Raw genomic sequence first — 19,040 nt, forward strand, 5'->3', positions numbered from 1 at the left:
GGCTAGGGACAGATAGAGGCACGGCGAGTAAAGTGGTGGGCGGCCAGCGTGCGAGACAGAGCAACGGCGATGCACCCTTCAGCGTCGGGAAGGCGCACCGTCGACCTCGTCGGCGTCGTCGACGGGAGCCGGCTCGTAACCGCGCGGGTGGGTGACGCAGGCGGCGGGCGGGCTGACGATGCCGTTGAACAGGAAGGTGCCGTAGACAAGCAGGCCAAATCCAACGACCTGGAGGCCGCCGCTTAGCGGTCGGAAGACCTCCCAGCCCAGGACGAGCGAGACGATCCAGATGCCGAGTGTCCTGCAGGTGTCGATGGTGCTCCTCGCCGTGGCGCTGACGGTGCGGGTGACGCTCAGGCCGAAAAAGTTGAAAAAGGCAATGGAAAAGGCGATGGCGATCGAGCTGTAGAAGACGGCGGGAACGTGAATGATCTGGTGCCAGCCAGCCGCCATGTCAAAGTAGCCTCCGCGGCCCTCGGGGGTGCGCCCGATAAAGTAGTGCAGGAACGGCATGGCCACCAGCGTCGTCAGGGTGCCAAAGATGCCCTCATACCCGACGGCGAGCAGGGGCTCGACGGCGTAGCGCGACATGATCCTTTCCTCGAGCACAAATTGCGACGCGGTGAAGAGCTGGGCGAAGAGGATGAGGAGGACGCCGAGGAGCGTCTGGGCCGCCTCGGGCAGCTCGTCCTCGGACTCGACCTTGGGCTCCGACGACGAAAAGAGGGTGCCGCTCATGCCGACGACGCAGACGCCGAGCATGACGGTGACCAGGCTGAGCCACTGGAAAAGGAAGAGGTGCCTGCGGAGGAAGATGACACTGAAGACGCCGACCCAGAGGACGAGGGCGCCGCGCGTCATCTGGTAGATGCTGACGGGCGTGAAGAGGAGGCCGACGTTCATCAGGGTGGTGCCGCAGATGTCGCAGAAGGCGGGCATGAAGAAGAGGAAGATGGCGCGGCCGGAGAGGTCCTCCCCGGCGTGGTCGGCGGGGACGAGGTCGTCGTGGATGGCCGACTCGTCGGCCTCGCCCGGCTGGAGCGCTCTGGCGGCGATCTCGGGCGGGGGCACGGCCACGGTTGCAGGCTCGGCCGGAGCGTGGGTGGCGCCCGAGTGGACGTAGGAGCGGGTGGCATCGTAGGAGGCGGCCGACGAGTCGGCATTGAGGCGCGAGGTGGGCGAGTCGTTGTCGCCCTGGACGACGATGCCCGAGTCGGGCGGGTAGTGGAGGAGGAGGGGCTTTTTGAGCGCGGCGTCCCTGGATGCGTGGTAGCGGGAGTATGCGAGGCGTGCGAGGACGGGGAGGAGGCAGAGGCATTCTCCGAGGAACATCTGGAGCGTCTGCCAGACGGGCTGGGAGAACTCGATGCGCTGCTTTGGGTCGGTGGCGTCGCAGTTTCCGACGCACTGCATGTCTTGCCTGGCAAGAAGAGGGGAACCAAGGAAATGGGTCGGAGCGGTTAGGGAGAGCGGTCCAAAGAGGCTGGGCTAGGCAGCGCCCGTTACGCACCACTTGTTGAGGAGCGAGTTGCTGATGCCGGTGAGGAGCATGCCCGCCACCAGGAGCGGGACGGCAGAGCGGGTGACCATGGCGGGCGGTGGCCGTTGGTGTTTGGGTTGTGGGTGGATCGGCGGGTGAGTGTCCTGAGTCTGTAGTAGAGACGTGCTAGAGGGGGCGATGGTGGGAGGCAAGAGATGGGAACGAGGGTGGTGGTGGGGAGGGAGGGAGAGAGAGGGGGAGGCGCCGGGGAGGCCAGGGTCAGAGGAGCATCCAGGGTCCTTATCGGCTGGGCTGGTTACGTTGCTGGCTGGTTGCTGGCTGGCCTCGGCGCGGCGAGTGCGAGTGCGAGTCACGGAGCCTCGCCTCTCTCTGCTGGTCAGACGAGCTGGCTCCACTACTTTTTGGCATGCCAGCCCAACGAAAGGGGCTCTGCAGCGCCCGCCTGCTCGACGGAGCCAGTCCAGCCGAGCCGAGCCCAGCCAGGCAGGCAAGCACCAAAAAAGCGTCTCCGCCCGGCACCCATTCTTGATTTCCGGCCAAGTGACCGAGCAGCCTGGCCAACCCCCAATCAATTCCATTTCTTTCGTGCGACTCTGAGCTGGACCCGCCAGTTGCCCGCCGTCTCGGAAGCGAATCCGAGCTCAGCCCCACCCGCTCGTTCCTTCCAAGCCCGTACTCACCATCCGCTTCCACCTCATCATCACCACCACCACCACCGCCGCCGCCGCCATCGCCCTCGCCACGCCAGCCTACCCGCCCCGCATCATCTGCTGCCCGCCATCGTAGCACCCTGCCGCGATGGTGGTGCTCGACTACGACCACGCAGCCGGCTCCAGCCCCAGCCACACCTTTTCCGACTCGCCCTTCTTTTACGACCGCTCCGCCGCCAACGGCAGCGGACAGGCCCTCTTCCAGAATGCCAGCAACGTACAGCCGCACTCGAACCCGCACGTCAGCTACTACTTCCCCGCAGGCGTCGGCCACTACCACTACGGCGAGAGGCACCCCATGAAGCCCGCCCGCCTCACCCTCACAAACGGCCTCGTCCTCGCCTACGGCCTGCACAACCACATGCAGGTCTACACCCCCCGCGAGGCCACAAAGGACGAGCTCGAGGCTTTCCACGATTCCGACTACGTCGACTTCCTCAGCACCGTCACCCCCTCGACCCCGCCCTCGCCGGCCTTTACCCGCTTCAACTTTGCCGACGACTGCCCCGTCTTTGACGGCATGTACGACTTCTGCAAGTCGTACGCCGGCGCATCCCTCGCCGGTGCGCGCAAGCTCGCCGCCGGCCAGACCGACATCGCCATCAACTGGTCCGGCGGCCTCCACCACGCCAAAAAGTGCGAGGCCAGCGGCTTCTGCTATGTCAACGACATTGTCCTCGCCATCATGGAGCTCCTCCGCTACCACCCGCGCGTCCTCTACATCGACATCGACATCCACCACGGCGACGGCGTCCAGGAGGCCTTCTACAACTCCAACCGCGTCATGACTGTCTCGTTCCACAAGTACGGCAACGACTTCTTTCCGTGCACGGGCAACATCAACGAGATTGGCACGAGCCTCGGCAAGCACTTTTGCCTCAACGTGCCCCTCCAGGACGGCATCGACGACGCCGGCTACGTCAGCCTCTTCAAGAGCGTCATGGAGCCCTGCATCACCACCTTCCGCCCCGCTTCCATTGTCCTCCAGTGCGGCGCAGACAGCCTCGGCCTCGACCGGCTGGGCTGCTTCAACCTCTCGATTGCCGCCCACGGCGAGTGCGTACGCTTCATCAAGTCGTTTGGCCTGCCCCTCCTCGTCCTCGGCGGCGGCGGCTACACGATCCGCAACGTCGCCCGCTGCTGGGCCTACGAGACCTCGGTCCTCACCGGCTGCCAGATCCCCGACACGCTGCCCAACACGCCCTACGACGCCTTCTTTGCGCCATCCTACCGCCTCCACGAGGCCCTCCAGGCCGGCCGCGTCGAAAACCAGAACTCAAAGGCCAGCCTCGAGAAGATCCGCGTACAGATCCTCGAACAGCTGCGCTACCTCCACGGCGCCCCCAGCGTTCAGATGCAGGAGATCCCACCGGACCTCGCCGGCGGATGGCTCGAAGAGGAGATGCCCGGGTCCGGCGGCAAGGACGCCGACGGTTCCAAGACGTCGTAGAATGCCCGCCACGCCCATGGCCTAGCAGCCTGCCTTTCTCCTCCTCTCTGTTCGGACACATCGATACCCGCTTGGGCAAGCTCCGCCCGCTTCCGCTGCCCGCTGTACTCTTAGCCCTGTATTTCTATCAACCGCAGAAACATGCAAGCATCGTCGTTGCTCGACTGTTTTTCTCGACGCCACGATGGCTCTGGACGAGCCAGGGTGGTCGCCAACCTTGCTGATGGCAGTGCGAGGGGATGCTGAGTCAGAGACTGTGTCGAATACGGGAACTTGGCAGCTCAAGCCGAGGGTTGGGACCAGTCGACCTGGTCGGCCACATTCTGCTCTCCGCCGTCGACGCTGAACATGATGCGCAGTCGAAGTCGGATCTGGGCCTGGACCAGTCCAACGCACAGCAGAGGACGACACCGACGGAGACGTGACAAGGGAGGCCAGAAGTCAGCAATCCACGCGCCGCCTCTCGAGCTCTGTCCATTGCGTCCGCGGCCCCGCGCGCGCGTGCGCAACTCACCGACTGGGGCGCCATGACGCGCATGGCCTGCGTCTCCGTCTTGCCGGGGACGACGTCCGGGTTCGAGATGGCCTGCATCTGGAGCTTTTGCGACTTGGGCACCGCCGCCTGGAAGTTGACGCCGCGCACCGCCGCCATGCCCGTCGTGCTGAAGCGCGCCGTAATGTTGGTAATGTCTGGCCGCGCCGGGTTCGTCGTCAACGTCAACGTCACCTTGAGCCCCTTTTGCTGGTACGCCACGTGCGACTTGCCACCCGCCGCCGCTGCCGCTGCCGGTGCGATCGGTGATGTTACCGATGGGGACGAGGATGGTGGTGGAGACGTCGCTGCTGTTGCTGCTGCTGCTGGCATGGCCGCTGCCGCTCCGCTGCCGCTCCCGCCACCGAGCAGATCCAGGCCTCCGAAGGCGCCGCCAGCATTGGACGACATGGCTGGCGAGGCGGCAGACGGCGCCGGTGAAGACCCGCCTCCCATGCCCGAGTCGCCAAAGAGGCCAAGGATGTCGTTGACCGAGCTCTTCGGCTTCTGCTGCGGCTGTTGCGACGCTGCCGCTGCTGTCGTCGTCGTCGTCGTTGCGGCGCCCAAATCATCTGAGGCTCCAAATATGTCGGCCAGCAGATCCTGGGTGCTCTGCTGCGTCGTCGGCGGCGCCATCCCACCCGCCGCCGCAGCAGCGCCGCCGCTGCCCGGCATCTCGTCGCCCATGAGATCGAGCAGCGCGTCCTTGTCGGTGCGCGTCGAGCCGACCGGCTTGGCCTCGCTGACCGTGCCCAGCACCGTCTGCTTGATCTCGGGCGGCGGCATGCTCTCGAGGACGCCGTCGCGGATGTCGCGCCGCTGCAGCAGGTTGTAGTACTCGACGGAGCGCTGCTGGATCTCGACCTCGACGCTCTGCTCAAACGAGCCGATGATGTGCTCGATCCGCGACTGCGACGCCGCATCGTGCTGGAAGCGCGTGCAGAGCTTGGCAAACGCCGTCAAGACAAACTGCCGGATGTGCTCGGTGATGTAGGGCGAGTCGAGGACCGACGAGAGCAGGTCGACAACGTCCTTGGCCTGGACCTCGCGCACAAGCTCCTCGTCCTCAAAGTTGCCGCCCTGGATGAGGACCTCGCCAAACTCGCCAATGACCCAGACGGCCGCCAGCGTGAGGCTCTCCTGGGAAAAGTCGGCGTGGAGCGCAGAGAAGAGCTTCTGCACCGTGTACGCCTGCAGCTCCGGCGTGTGGCAGACGAGGCGGATGAAGGCCGAGAGGATCTCTTCTCGGACGTAGTTGCCGGCCTGCAGAAGCGGTGGCGGTGGGGGCAGTTGGCCAGTCGAGGGCGGGATCGCGTCGCGTCAGTCGGGTCGATCTCGATGAGGATCCTGGGGCGGCTTCGCGACTCACCAGCTTCAGCACCCGCAGCACCGTGTCGATGTGCCAGCGCTTGTTGGGTGCGAACTTTTCCGCGGCGAGGCAGATCTGCGTCGTCATGCTCAGCTTGAACTCGTTGTCGGCCACCTCGAGGAACGAGAGCAGCTCGCGGGTGAGGACGCGGACGTTGCTCTCGTTGATGAGCGCGTAGCTGAGCTCGAGCGCCCTGCGGCGGATCGAGATGTCGCCGTCGCGCAGGCAGTCGAGGATGATGTTGCGGTGGCGCTGCACCGCGTTGGTGTCCATGGCGACGACCTTGTTGAGCGTGTTGAGCGCCACGTAGCGGATGTTGTTGTCGCGGTTGCTGAGGAACTTGCCGAGGATGTTGATGGCCATGACGCGGAGGCCGTTGTCGGCCTCGATCTCGAGGATGGTCAGCACGGTCTCGTAGAGGATGCTGTTGCCGACGTTTTTGCTGGCCTCGGTGTTGGTCGCCACCTGGGCGAGGATGTCGTTCATGCTCTCCGACGCCTGCGGGTGGTCCTTGCCGAGGAGGCGAAGGAGGCGCAGCACCTTGACCTGGAGGAATGGGTCGGTGATGCCCGAGACGTCGTGCTCGGGCGAGTAGCCGGTGGTGACGAGCGCCTTGAGGTGGCGCACCAGCAGCGGCACCGCCTTGCGGTAGTCTTCGAGCGCCTCGGGGTCGGCGCGGCAGATTTCGATGGCCAGCGTGACGGCGCAGAGCAGCACGCCGTGGTTCTTGTCCGACAGGAGCTGCTTTGTCCGGTCGACAAAGTGGTCGAGCAGGTCGGGCACCTTGCGGACGATCCGCATGGCGCAGATGGCGGCCTTGCGCCGGATGTAGGTGTTGCTGCTGCCCATGAGCTTCTCGATCTCGTTGCAGAGGTCGCGCGACATTTCCTCGGACGCGATGTTGGCAAACGTGCAGAGCGCCAGGCCGACGACGTACATGTTGGAGTGGTTCATGTCGTTCTTGAGGCCGTTTGTGACGAGCGTCAGCACCTCGGTGTTTTCGTCGAGCAGCAGCATGATGCCGAGGTAGCCGAGTCGCTTGTCGGTGAAGCGGGGCGTGGCGACGAGCTTGAGGCACTCGATCTGCCCGAAATGGGCCGGGTACCCGAGCATGTGTATGTAGAGGAGCTTGGCGATGTTGTTGTGGCGGGCAAACGGGTCCTCGTCCTTGAAGGCGGTGCGGATCGCGGCCGACTCCTTCTGGATCAGCGATCGCTCGTCGGCCAGCGTCTTGCAGGACCGGATGGCCTTGATCAGCGCCTTGAGGTTGTACAGGCCGGCGCTGGCCATCAGGCCGCCCAGGCGCGGGTCGAGCGCAGCCACCTGCTGCTGCTTCTGGAAGAAGGTGGACATGGCGGCGGTGGGGGTCGTCGGCGGTCGTCGGGTAGCGGGTAGCGGGGAGCACTGGGCACTGGGCTTGCAGAAGAGGTGCGAGATGCTATGGCCGCGCAAAGGGTCGTGATGCCCTCCTGGGGCCGGCGAGTCGTGGGGTGATGGTCGAGTGGGCGAGTGAGTGAGAAGGAGCGAGAGCAGGGCGGTAATGGTCGACGGCAGTAGGAACCCGGCGGTCCGAAGTCGAGCTCAGAGTCGGTCTTGGAGGTGCAACCCCACCCTCGTGGCCCGGCCGTGCTGGCTGGCTGGCTGGCTTGAGCGCCGGCCGTCCGCCCGCCCGCCCTGCTGGACGTGGGGCAAGCTCCGATCACGCGGAGCCGAGCCTGTCCCGTCGTTTAGAAGAGATGCAGGTGACAAACTTTGTTGTGCGAATATAAACGTCATTTTCGAAGTACCTGGCATCGAAGGCAGTCTTAGTATAGTGGTTAGTACGAGTCGTTGTGGCTCTTCCACCCCGTTCCTTCGCCGGAGCGGTGACCCGACTAGACGGATGTTCGATTCCTCCAGACTGCATATCTTTTGGTCTTTTCCTGGTCCACCTCTTTTTTGTCATGCTTTTTCGACCGACATTCTGGGCCTTGATTGTTGTCTCCTGACGAGGAGCGTGGCTGGCCTGGAAGCCACCCACCGTCATACGTAACTAACGGAACACTGTGAGGATCATAGCGGCCTCGCTCATCTGCGCGCCGTGGGCCGAAGACGGCAGGATGCGCCGGCCGTTCGGCCTGACGATGCATAGGCCAGCGGACCGCAGTGCGCCGGGTGCCTCGCGGTGGCCGCGGGGGTCCGTCGCCCTCGGTGCTTCGGGCCGATGATGCAAAGGACATCCCTGCGGAAGGATAGGCACAGTAGTTAGTATGCGCGCGTCCATGGGCTGGGCCGCCTGGACGAGACGGAGTCGGAGTTGGGCTTGAACATCGATATCGCCATCACGATACGATACGGTAGGCAAGAGCGCACGCACTCTATGGACAGACGTCGTCTGACTGTCCGGGAACGGCGAGCAGAGTTGGGCCCTTGACGCCATGGCGCACGAAGAAAGACAAGCTAGGCAGGTACTGTAGGTAGGTCCTTAGGCACTTGCCGTTTCGGGCTCGAGTGCGGTTCCGCGCGGATCGTGCAAACGCACACAAAAGGGAGCCCATGATATGATGGCCGGCAGGCCGGCACGCCGTACGATGCGCAGCTGCCAGACGAGGCGTCGAGATGGGGAGAGGTCAGGGTCCTGGGCCGAATCTGGGATGCTCAGCCAGCTCGCTCGCGTACGCACGCAACGTCGAGCAAGAGGGAGGCCGAGAGGTGTCTCGCGAGATCTCGACGGGGTCCACATCTCGATGCCAGCGTGGATGAGCCCGCCCAAGCGTCGAGCAAGCAACCGGCGTTTACTGTAGCTGCCTATCGAGATCGCCCGAGCTGCTGCCACGACACGGTGCAATACGGTAAGCCGGTGCTGGTCATGTCCAAAAGGGGCGAGTCGGCTGTTTGAGCAGTTTTTAGAAACATGACAGGCGGCATCGGCAGCCGGTGTGGATCGATGCGAAAGCAGAAAACGAGGAGTTTGCCAGACGGATGCAGCTCGGGCCGCGGCCTCTGTTGGCGCGCTCTGGCGCGGATGGACCGTCAGCGCAGCGGCGAAACGAAACGGCACCGTCTCCGTCTGCACCCGTTTGCGGCAAACTGCGCGGGCAGGCCTGGCCTTTTGTGTGGAGGCGAGGATGGGCCCCGTGGCTGCCAACCCCTCGTTTTCCCCGCGCGCTCGCCGTTCCCTGCCTCTGCCCTTTGACGCTCGTCGCCGACGCCACCCTCCCGTGGACGGTCTCTTCTACCTGTATCAGCTTCTTGACTGGGCTGCACGTCGCAGAGGGCGAGGTTGGCTGTCGACGCCCCCAAGTCGACGGCCTTGGAGAGCGAGCAGCCGGGTGGGCGCCGATGATGACGGCCTACGCTGCTTGCCAGGCTGACTCTGCGGGAGCGCCCATTGGGATCCTGGCTGACGAGAGAGAGAGAGAGAGGAGCGAGAGAGATCAACCACCCGACTTTCTTGGCCCTCGATCTTCTTCCGACGGCGCAACAGCACCACTACTACGCCGTCGACTGCCCACTTTGCCAAGCGCTTGGCAGAGGCTGTGTCACGACCCGATCCTACCGATCCGGTTGGGTACGGTGCGGTACTGTACGGTACGTGTCGCGAGCGCACCTTGACGGTAATCACATCCTGAGAAAGAGAGCGCAGCGGCAAACGTGGTCCACAGAGCGATCGAGCGACGGCGAGGGTGCACGCAACAGAGAGGTTACTACGGTTGGCGGGCGTCGGGCGCAGGTGGCAAGCAGGAAGGGTCGACGGGCGGCCGAGCAGATGCTCCTGTTCCGGAGCTCCGCTGCCACACCTGCCACCTGGTGCCGTGTGCTCGGCAGGACTGGCAAAGCTGAGAAGAGCTGACCCTACTCCTGCTTACCCTGCGCAGCGCAGACGCCCGCTCGCCCCCTCTACCTGTCCTTCCAGCTTCCACCCGCGGCCCCCCTCTCCTCGCCATCCGAGCCTTCCTCCTTCTTCTCGTTGACCATCTACACCCTTCTGCCTCGTCGGACACGCCCCCCTGCGGCACCGCTTCTCTCGTTTCGCTCCGACATCCGTCCCGTTTCCCTCCCGACCTCGCACCAGACGACCCCTTGCGAGCTCACACTAGGCCCGGTCCATCCGCACAGCCTAGCAGCCCCTGCTCCGCACTCAAATTGGCGGCCTTGACAACGGGCCACTCGCCGGCGTCCACCTCCCCCGTCAACGCTCAGTCACTCTGTTCGCCGTCGCACCCTCTCTCGGACGACGATCTTCATCGCCTGCCTTTCGTCTCGGTCGCATCGTCCGACCTCTGGGACTCTACAACACGACCGTCCTGGCTCTTCGGAGGAACGACTCGCTGTTTCTATCTCTACGGACTAGACACCGGATCGGCCTCCCTTTGGTCTTGGCTGTTGCTACCACCAGCGCCTCCTCTGCATCTATTTGGCCGATCGCCTAGCCAACCCGCCAACCCGCCAACCCGCCAGCCCGCCGGCAAGCCATCCTTTCTTGATCGCCGAACCGCTCTCATCATCTTAGCCACGCCGCCGGCCGTCGCCCCGTCCCTCTCCTGCTACTCCTCGCCGACACTTTCTTAGCACCAGTCGCAGCATCATCCTTTCCTCGTCCGGGTAGCATGCTCAGAGCGCCGTCGACCTTCACCTCCCACCTCTGACGCCCGCCTCTGCCCCCCTGCCTCTGCCACGCTCGACCATGCCGTCCCGTTCGGCCGCCTTCGCTGCCGCCGGCATGGCCGTGCTGGCCGCTTACGCCTCGTCCGCCGTCGCACAGACCGTGACGCTGAACCCGGCGCTGAGCAGCTCGCAGGCCGCCTCACTCTCTCCCGTCATCAGCCCATCGTACGCAGGCCTGGGCATCGAGCCGTCGAACCTGCTCGCCTTCACCGGCACCACCTCAGTCAACCAGCTCACCTTCCAGCTGCTCAGCAACCTCGCCAACTACACGGGCGTGCCGCCGCACCTGCGCGTTGGAGGCAACTCGGGCGACAACATGCTCTACTCGGCCTCGGAGACTTCGTACTTCCTCCAGCCCAACCCGAGCTCGTCGGGCGCCGGCAACAGCGCCAAGACCGACGGCTTCCTCTTTGGACCCAACTACTTCCGCGCGCTCGACCGCCTGCCCAAGGGCACCCCCGTCACCTACGGCCTCAATCTGGCCTACACCGGCTCCGACTATGCCGACCGCATCGTGGCGCAGGCGCAGGCGGCGTTCGACAACCTCGACAACGTCACCCTCGTCGGCCTCGAGATCGGCAACGAGCCGGACCTCTATACGTCGGCGGGCTACCGGCCCTCGAGCTACACTGTCCAGCAGTTTGGCCAAGAGTGGGGCGACCGCGCCAGGATTCTCTACAACCGCGTGCTGGCGCCGCGCAACCTGCCCACCAACTTCTTTGAGCCGGCTACGACGGCGACGACGGCGACCAAGAACGGCCAGCCCTTCCGCATCTCGAACCTCGTCAACACGGGCGTCGCGGCCGACAACGGCGTCTATGTCGCCGGCTGGAACCAGCACGACTACTTCTACTACGTCGGGGTCAGCTCCTTTGAGCTCACCACCGACTACCTGCTCGACCTCTCGCACACCGTCAGCCAATTCAACGAGTGGACCAACCAGGCCGGGCAGGCGCTCGTCACGGGCAAGCCCTACTACCTGCGCGAGATGGGCAGCGTCGGTCCCGAGGGCATCAAGGGCATCAGCGACACGTTTGCCAACACGCTGTGGACGTTCAACTTCTTCTTCTTTGCCGCCACGCAGCAGATTTCGTCGGTGCAGATGCACGCCACCGACGCCTCGTACGGCTCGCCGTGGCAGCCGCGCACCATCAACGGCGTCTCGCCGCGCGTCCGCTCCTCGTACTACGCCTGGGCCGCCTTTGACCAGGTGGTTGGCGCATCGTGCAACACTCGCGTCGCACCCATCTCGATTGGCGGTACGCCGTCCAGCTACAACAACCGGCTCGGCGCCTACGCCTCGTACCGCGGCGGCACCCTCACCTCGCTCGTCATGATCAACACCCAGACGCTCTACACGGGCGCGACGGCGGGTACGATGACGTTCTCCTTCAAGCTGCCGAGCCTGGCGGGCCAGACCGTGTACCTGTCGACGCTCAACGCCACGGGCTCGGATGCCACCACCAACACGACGTGGAACGGCATCAGCTACGAGGTCAGCGGCAACGGGCAGCCCACGGTCGTCGATGGCTCGACGGTGGTGGTGACCATCGCCGGCGACGGCTCGCTCTCGGTGCCCGTGCGCGACAGCTCGGCCGTGGTGGCCAACATCGGCTTCAAGCTGGGCAACGAGCGGGTCAATGCGACGTCCTGCAACGTGCTGGCCGCCACGGCGCCCGAGGGGGGCGAGAACACGGCCAGCGGCACCACGGCGGCCGCGCCGGCGCCGACGTTCAAGTCGACGTCGGGCTTCCAGAACACGGGCGGCGGCCTCAGCACGGGCGCCATTGCGGGCATCGCTGCGGGAGGTGGCGCGGCGGTCCTCATCTTCCTGGCGCTCGTCATCTTCTTCTGCGTGCGCATGTGCCGCAAGAAGCGGGACCGCAAGAGCCGGTACTACACGACGCCGCCCTCGATGGCACCGCCGCCTCCGCCCCCGCCGATGGCGCCCTTCAACAGCCGGCCGGACCGCAGCCGCAGCCACGAGTACGCCCCGGTGCGCGGCGGCACCCCGCAGTCGTCGGGGTACAGCAGCCCGTACATGGGCTCGGGCGGCCTGCCTCCGCCGCGCTTTTCGGCGGGCTACCCGCCCATGACTGAAACCTCGAGCCGCAGCTCGTCGCGCAAGGGCCGGCCGTACTGATGCTGCGGTGCCACATCCAGCGACACGCCGGCACTCCACCAAGGACATTTTCTCTCTCTCTCCTCTTTCCTCGTCTTCCCCGGCCGCTCTCCATCTCGCCCGCCCAACATTTTGATCCGCACCGCCTCACTTCATCGTCGATCCTAGCTTTTGGCCGCGCTGCGTCGCTGGCGTGGCCGACGGCCGGAGGCTAGGACGCAAATCACTTTAGCAATCGCCCGCCATAGACACGTCGTCTGCCGCCATCAAAGGATCTGCACGACTCTCGCTCGCCGTTTCTGTGCCCTCAAGGGCCTCAAGACATCCGTCCGGACAATCCTGCGCCAACCGCCAGCCCCTCGTTCCCTGGCGTCGCGCCCCGCATTTGCATCAACACAGGGTCGTCGCCTCTGCACCGGTCCCACCCGTCACTCCGCAGCTCGTTTTTCCTCCTGCCCGCTTCCTCGTTTGTTTGATCTTTGGGCATCCGTCTCGACGAACCGTCGTCTTCTTTGCGTTTGACTTCGCTGCACATTCTTTCCCGCCATCTGCGTCTGGCCTAGCGACGCTGCTCGCCTTTCTCTCCCCTGTCTCTGGTTGTCTCCTTCTTGTCTTTCCATGTCGCTGCTTGCACTTCTGTATTCGTACACACCTTTGTCTGCGTCGAGCGCGTACCGGCCCGGCCAAGACGCCCGGAACTCGTCTTTGTTTGCGCTGTCGACATGCTGTACATGCTGTCCATCGTTGGCGGTGGCGGGTGTGGCCGTGGGTGAGACGGCGGCGACGACGGCGGCAACGATGGCTGCCATTATTTATTTTTGGTTTCCGTGGCCTGCCTCCACTCGTTTAAAGGCATGTGGCAGGACGGGGCCACGGGGCGGAGATGCGGGCCGCCGCTGCAACCTGCCTGCCAAAGTCCGGCGGACCTCTGAGTGGGCGCGGCGCGGCTGTGGGCAGGCTGGCGCAGCCAAGTGACGAGCTGCCTGCCTGCCTGCGCCCCGCTGCCCAAGCTGGACGGGCAGGTAGTTAGGCTGGCCCGCGCTCGGGGGGCCCTGCCTCCTGCAGCAGCCAACGTCAAGCCAAGCAGGCGACCCCGGCCGGCGTGGCTGTCGACCCTCTCACAACCACCCTCGGTCGGCCCCTCCGTTGCCTCGCCCTCCTCACACCGCCCTCCGACCTCGTCTTCTTCCCACCCTCTCTCACCCTTCATCGGACACCGCTCCGTGCGCACTCGTCTCTGCGCGCCATTGCCCGCCACCGCTCGCCACCGCCCGCCACTTCGATACCCACCCCCACGGCTTCCCTCGCTTCCTCTAACCCCGCCCACTCTCGATCGCGCCGCCCGCACCTTCCCATAACATCAGAGCCTCATCGATACAGCCGGGCCCATCCTCCTCGCCGTGCCTCGCCTCGCCACTGCTACCCGCCACACGCCACCATGGGCGCGCAAGACTGGTCCACGTCGCCTGTCACGGGCGAAAAGGTGGGCCCATCCTACATCCACGCATCCGACTTCCACTTCCGCGACACCCACGGCCGCGCCGTCCTCTTTCGCGGCATCAACCTCTCCGGCTCCAGCAAGGCTCCCCTCGGACAGCCCTCGCAGCGCGTCGACGGCTTCTGGGACGATGTCGAGGCCGGCGGCTCCAGCTTCGTCGGCCAGCCCCTCAACCTCGACGACGGGTCCGCCGATGTCCACCTCTCCCGCCTCCGCGCCTGGGGCTTCAACTGCATCCGATACGTCTTCACCTGGGAGGCCCTCGAGCACAGCGGGCCGCGCAAGTACGACTACGCATACATCGACTACACCGTCGACGTCCTGCGCAAGATTAAGAGCTACGGCTTCAAGGTCTTCATGGACCCGCACCAGGACCTCTTTTCCCGATTCACTGGCGGTTCCGGCGCTCCCTACTGGGTGCTCATCGCCTGCGGCATCAACCCGCGCAACCTCTCGGCAACCCAGGCCGCCTTCCTGCAGTGCGAGTGGCCTACCGCAGAGGACCCCAAGCCGATCGAGTACCCCGACATGCTCTGGGCCACAAACTACACCCGGCTCGGCGCCGCCACGCTCTCGGCCCTCTTCTTTGGCGGGCGCCAGTTTGCGCCCCTCTGCGTCATCGACGGCCAAAACATCCAGGACTGGCTCCAGGACCACTACCTCTCGGCCGTCGAGGAGCTCGCCAAGCGCATCGTGGCCGCCGGCGACCTGGTCGACGAGTGCGTCATCGGGTGGGACAGCATCAACGAGCCCAACCAGACCTACATCAGCCTCGAGGATCTCTCAAAGATCCCAAAGCACTGGATGCTGCGCAAGGGCCCCGTCCCCTCGCCCATTCAGAGCCTCCGCCTGGGCTCGGGTCAGCCGCAGACGGTCGAGAACTACGTCTTTGGCAGCCTCGGCCCCAAGCGCGCCGGCTCGGTCAGCATCGACCCAAAGGGCAAGACCATCTGGCTGACGCGGGAGCAGGACGACGTCCAGGGCGGCGCAAAGTGGGGCTGGCAGCGCTCCGAGTCGTGGCCGCTCGGCCAATGCCTGTGGGCGGCCCACGGCGTCTGGGACGTCGCGACGGGCGAGCTGCTGCGGCCCGACTACTTCCACCTTTACCAGAGCGACGCCGGGTCGATGCCGGCCGACTTTGTCGACGACTACTGGCTGCCGCACTGGCGCGCCTACGCCGGCCGGCTGCGCAAGATCCACCGCGAGGCCATCATGTTTATGCAGCCGCCCGTGTTTGAGCCGCCGCCGAGGTCGCTGACCGAAGACGACCTGCGGCGGCGGACGTGCGTGTCGTGCCACTTTTACGACGGCCTGACGCTCATCACCAAGCACTGGAACTGGTTCAACGCCGACGCCGTGGGCCTGCTGCGCGGCAAGTATGCCTCGGTGTTGCTGGCGGTGCGCGTGGGCAACCGGGCCATCCGCGACGTGATGCGCAAGCAGCTGGGCTACCTGCGCGCCGACACCGTCGACGGCATCGGCGCCTACCCGACCCTCATCGGCGAGATTGGCATCCCCTACGACCTCGACGGCAAGAAGACGTACTTTGGCGACGCAAAGGGCCGCGGCGTCGGCGACTACTCTGCCCAGACGCTCGCGCTCGACGCCTCGCTCAACGCGTGCGACGGCGACAACGTGCTCAACTACACGGCGTGGACCTACTGCCCGGACAACGTGCACAAGTGGGGCGACGGCTGGAACGGCGAGGACCTCAGCCTGTGGAGCCTCGACGACGTGCAGGAGGGCGCGACGCCGCCGCTGCTCAGCCTGTCGGCCAAGGGCCACGGGCGGACCAACTCGACGGACAAGGCGTCGTACGCGTCGCTGTCGTCGTCGCAGGTCTCGACGAGGTCGCCCATGAAGCTGTCCGACGGCCTCGACCCCTCGTCGTCTTCGGCGGCGGCGGCACTCGACATTGGCGCCCTCTCCAACGGCTCGCGGTCGATTGCGGCCTTTTGCCGTCCCTACCCGTTCGCGACGTGCGGCACGCCGGTCAACATCAACTTTGACATCAAGACGTCGGAATTCACCTACGTTATTGAGACGACGCGGCAGCATGTCGGACGCGGTGGCGGTGGCGGTGGGAACGACGACGATGACGACGAGGATGGAGGAGACGAGGAGGGGATGGCGACCGAGATCTACGTGCCGTACATGCACTATGCCGAGGCGAGGCCGGACACGCACCACGATGCGGGCGCGGCGCGGGCGCAGAACACGCTCTCGATTGACGTGGCCGTGTCTGCGGGGCGGTGGAAGACGAGGGGCCAGGTCCTGTTCTGGTACCTCTCTGCCGGCGACGTAAAGGAGGGCGACAAGCCGACGCGGCACCACATCAAGATCCGCCGCAGGACGGGCGCGTTTGAGGCGAACCGCCAGGTCGAGGCACGCAGTGGCTTCTGCACCATCCTCTGATCTCCCCTCCCCTCCCCTTTCCTCCCCGCGCTCCGCTCGTTCGTTCGTTCGGTCGACCTTCTCGCATCGTCTTTGGTGCTGCGTACCTCCCGTCGTCGTCGTCGTGGCTGCCGTCGTCCCAAGTAGATTCGTAGACATTCAGACTTGATCCCTCCCGGTTCCCCCACTTCCCCCCGCTTCGTCATTCAACGCGCCAACCTGTTCATACATGCATGCACGCACGTCCAACCAACGCATCTGACACCTCGATCCCGCGGCGTCTTTCACGCTCCGCCCCCACCCCTCCCCCCAACGTCTTCCCCTCCCTTGTGCGCACGTCGACCCCACACCCGCTGCAACACGCACAGACGGGAACGTCACGGAGCGGCGTGAGCCCCACGATGGCAAAGGAAGCGCCCCCACAAGGCCAACCCAGACCAGGCCAAGGAAAAGAATTGGGGATGGATTCCGACGACAAGGCCAGGACTCGAGAAAGCGACAAGCAACGAGCAACAAGAGCAACGACGACGGCGCAAAAGGAAACACACGAGCTGGGCGGGCTAGCCGCACCGAGCTTTGGGCGCGGAATGATGAAGACGAAAGAAAGAGGGGGACGGACGACAGAACGAGCAGAACAAGACGGAACGACGACGACGACGAAGGGGGGGCAGCACATGTGAGGCGTTGCGGGAGGAGAGGAAGGCCCGTTACAGCGGCTTATATGGCGGCGATGGCCAAATGATCCAAGGCCGCCAGAGAAAGTGTGGGACATGAGGGGGGAAGGGCAGGGAGGACGGAGAAACCGGCTCCGTCCAGCCGCGCTTCGGACCTGGCTTTCACCCGGCTCGACATCTTGCGACTTTGCGGCGGCAAATAGGGGTAGGGAAGTGGGGGCAACTTCGCTCTGGCAACCCCTGCCCGCCGACGCATCGACACCGATCGCGGCTACGGGGACCCAGTCCGCGCACCGCGGCAGCATCGAGCGACGGACGAGGCGCGAGCAGGGGCAAGGACCCGACCAGTCTAGGCGGCCTGGTTCTGGACAATGTTGCTGAGACCGTTGAAGAGCTCGTCGAACTTGTCCAGGTTGCCAGTGGGGACGGCGGTGGCGGCGACGCGCGCGGCCGAAGCGCTGGCGCGAGCCTCGGACTTGCTGGCGGCGGCGGCGCTCGACGAGGCGCGAGCGGCAGCCTTGGTGGCCGAGGCGCGGGCGGCCGACGAGGCGGAAGCCGCAGAGGCGCTCGCAGCGGCAGCGGAAGACTTGGACGCCTGCACCGAGGCGCGCGAGGCCGACTTCGAGGCGGACGCGGCGGCGCGCGACGAGGCAGCTTCGGCCTCCTTTTCGGCGGCGGCCTGGTCGGCGGCCGCCTTGGCCTCCTTGGCCTTCTGGGCCTCCTCCTCCTGCTGCTTCTGCTGCGCCGCGGCCTCCTCCTCCTTCTTCTTCTGCTGCTGCTTGGCCCACCAGTCGTTGTTGTCGTCGTTGTTGTTGTTGTTGTCCTTGTTCTTCTTCTTTCCGGTGACGGCGCTGACGACGTTGTCGACGACGTTTCCTCCTCCTCCGCCGCCCTCGGTCCAGGTGATGGAAAACTTGCCAACGCCGAGCGGGTTGAAGAACTGGAAGAGCGACTTGCTCATGTCGAGGGAGCCGAAGCCGCAGTTTCCGCCGCCTGTGGGGCAGGCGTCGGCGACGCGGGCCTGGGTCGACTTGCCGTTGGCCGAGATGGTGATCGTCTTTCCGCACCAGCTCGACTTCTGGTTGAGGCTGCCGTACTGGGGCTGGTTGATGGCGACGACAAAGTCGGACTCCTTGAGCATCTGACCGCACGCGCCGGCGTTGCCGGTCTCGACGTCGTACCAGGTGGCGTCGCCGTTGTAGGCGCGCTTGACGAGGTGCTGCATCTCGCGCTTCTGGTGGTGCCTTCGCAGGTTCGACGGGCTGGCATCGTCGTGGGAGCCGCTGGCGACGCCGACGGCCATTGCGGCGGCCAGGAGGGTGGTGAGCGCGACCTTCATCGTAGGCAATAAAGACGGCGGCGGGGGCGAAGGCGGGCGCGACGTGGGTGTCGGTCTATTGTCGTTGAAAGAAGCGCGAGACGGAACCAGTCGGTCGAAGCGCGCGCAGTCGATGCTTATGGGCGAGCGAGCACAGCAAGGTAGAGAGAGAGAGAGAGGGACGGCGAGCCGGCGACAAGGAGCGTAGGTGCGTCGAAAGAGAGTGTCGTGGAAAGAGCAGGGCGAGCAAGGAACGAGCTGTGCGGGTATCGCCGGAAAGGAGGGGAGAGGGCGCGACGGGTAGTGGAGAGCGAATGAAGGTGACGAGGGACGAGGGGGATGGACGGAGAGGAGGGAGGTGTAGCACGATGGAAGAAAGAGGCAGGGGAGGGGAGACAGGGGAGGGATGGAACAAGCAGGATCCACACAACAGGCAAGAGGGGGCAGCAGGCGAGGGCGAGGGCGAGGGCGAGGGCGAGGGCGAGGGCGAGGGCGATATGGGGAGCCAGGGACGAGGCCGAGCAGCAGCAGCAGCATGGCGACGGCAGGTGCGGCTGGCTGGGCTGCCTCTCCTTATGCCGTTTGCCGCCTGCTTGCCTGCCTGCCTGCTACACTCTGCTTGTTGCTTGCTGCTTGAGCGTGGCTGGCAGCGAGGAAGGGGAGAGCGGGAGCCTGGGTTCGGCCAACGCGCACACGACGAGCGGGTGCACCTCACCTCGCCGCCGCCTGCCTGGGCCAGCCGACCAGCCGACCAGCCCGCCAGGCCTAGCCTAGCCTAGCCTGTGGCCTCCGAGGCTTGGCACAACCAGGCTGCCGCACAACCAT

General features: G+C 65.4%; 6 protein-coding genes across 6 annotated transcripts; 3 read left to right on the forward strand and 3 right to left on the reverse strand.

Moving 5' to 3' along the window:
- Window positions 1–78: 78 nt before the first annotated feature.
- On the reverse strand, window positions 79–1,590 carry PFL1_00497 (uncharacterized protein; the record flags this gene model as incomplete). Its single annotated transcript, XM_007877991.1, has 2 exons — window positions 79–1,420; window positions 1,511–1,590. 2 exons carry the CDS (start codon window positions 1,588–1,590, stop codon window positions 79–81), a joined length of 1,422 nt encoding a protein of 473 aa, XP_007876182.1.
- A 709-nt stretch (window positions 1,591–2,299) lies between these two features.
- Window positions 2,300–3,661, forward strand: PFL1_00498 (uncharacterized protein; the record flags this gene model as incomplete). The annotated part of the gene is made up of 1 exon (XM_007877992.1): window positions 2,300–3,661. One exon carries the CDS (start codon window positions 2,300–2,302, stop codon window positions 3,659–3,661), a length of 1,362 nt encoding a protein of 453 aa, XP_007876183.1.
- A 281-nt stretch (window positions 3,662–3,942) lies between these two features.
- On the reverse strand, window positions 3,943–6,915 carry PFL1_00499 (uncharacterized protein; the record flags this gene model as incomplete). The annotated part of the gene is made up of 3 exons (XM_007877993.1): window positions 3,943–4,038; window positions 4,176–5,456; window positions 5,563–6,915. The coding sequence occupies 3 exons, from the start codon at window positions 6,913–6,915 to the stop codon at window positions 3,943–3,945; spliced, it is 2,730 nt and encodes a 909-aa protein (XP_007876184.1).
- Window positions 6,916–10,228: 3,313 nt separating this feature from the next.
- PFL1_00500 (uncharacterized protein) lies at window positions 10,229–12,352 on the forward strand (the record flags this gene model as incomplete). Its single annotated transcript, XM_007877994.1, has 1 exon — window positions 10,229–12,352. The coding sequence occupies one exon, from the start codon at window positions 10,229–10,231 to the stop codon at window positions 12,350–12,352; it is 2,124 nt and encodes a 707-aa protein (XP_007876185.1).
- A 1,417-nt stretch (window positions 12,353–13,769) lies between these two features.
- PFL1_00501 (uncharacterized protein) lies at window positions 13,770–16,244 on the forward strand (the record flags this gene model as incomplete). The annotated part of the gene is made up of 1 exon (XM_007877995.1): window positions 13,770–16,244. One exon carries the CDS (start codon window positions 13,770–13,772, stop codon window positions 16,242–16,244), a length of 2,475 nt encoding a protein of 824 aa, XP_007876186.1.
- A 1,002-nt stretch (window positions 16,245–17,246) lies between these two features.
- PFL1_00502 (uncharacterized protein) lies at window positions 17,247–18,200 on the reverse strand (the record flags this gene model as incomplete). Its single annotated transcript, XM_007877996.1, has 1 exon — window positions 17,247–18,200. One exon carries the CDS (start codon window positions 18,198–18,200, stop codon window positions 17,247–17,249), a length of 954 nt encoding a protein of 317 aa, XP_007876187.1.
- Between the last annotated feature and the right edge of the window lie 840 nt (window positions 18,201–19,040).

Source organism: Pseudozyma flocculosa, assembly GCF_000417875.1.
Source record: "Pseudozyma flocculosa PF-1 unplaced genomic scaffold scaffold00001, whole genome shotgun sequence".
Lineage (NCBI taxonomy): Eukaryota > Fungi > Basidiomycota > Ustilaginomycetes > Ustilaginales > Ustilaginaceae > Pseudozyma > Pseudozyma flocculosa.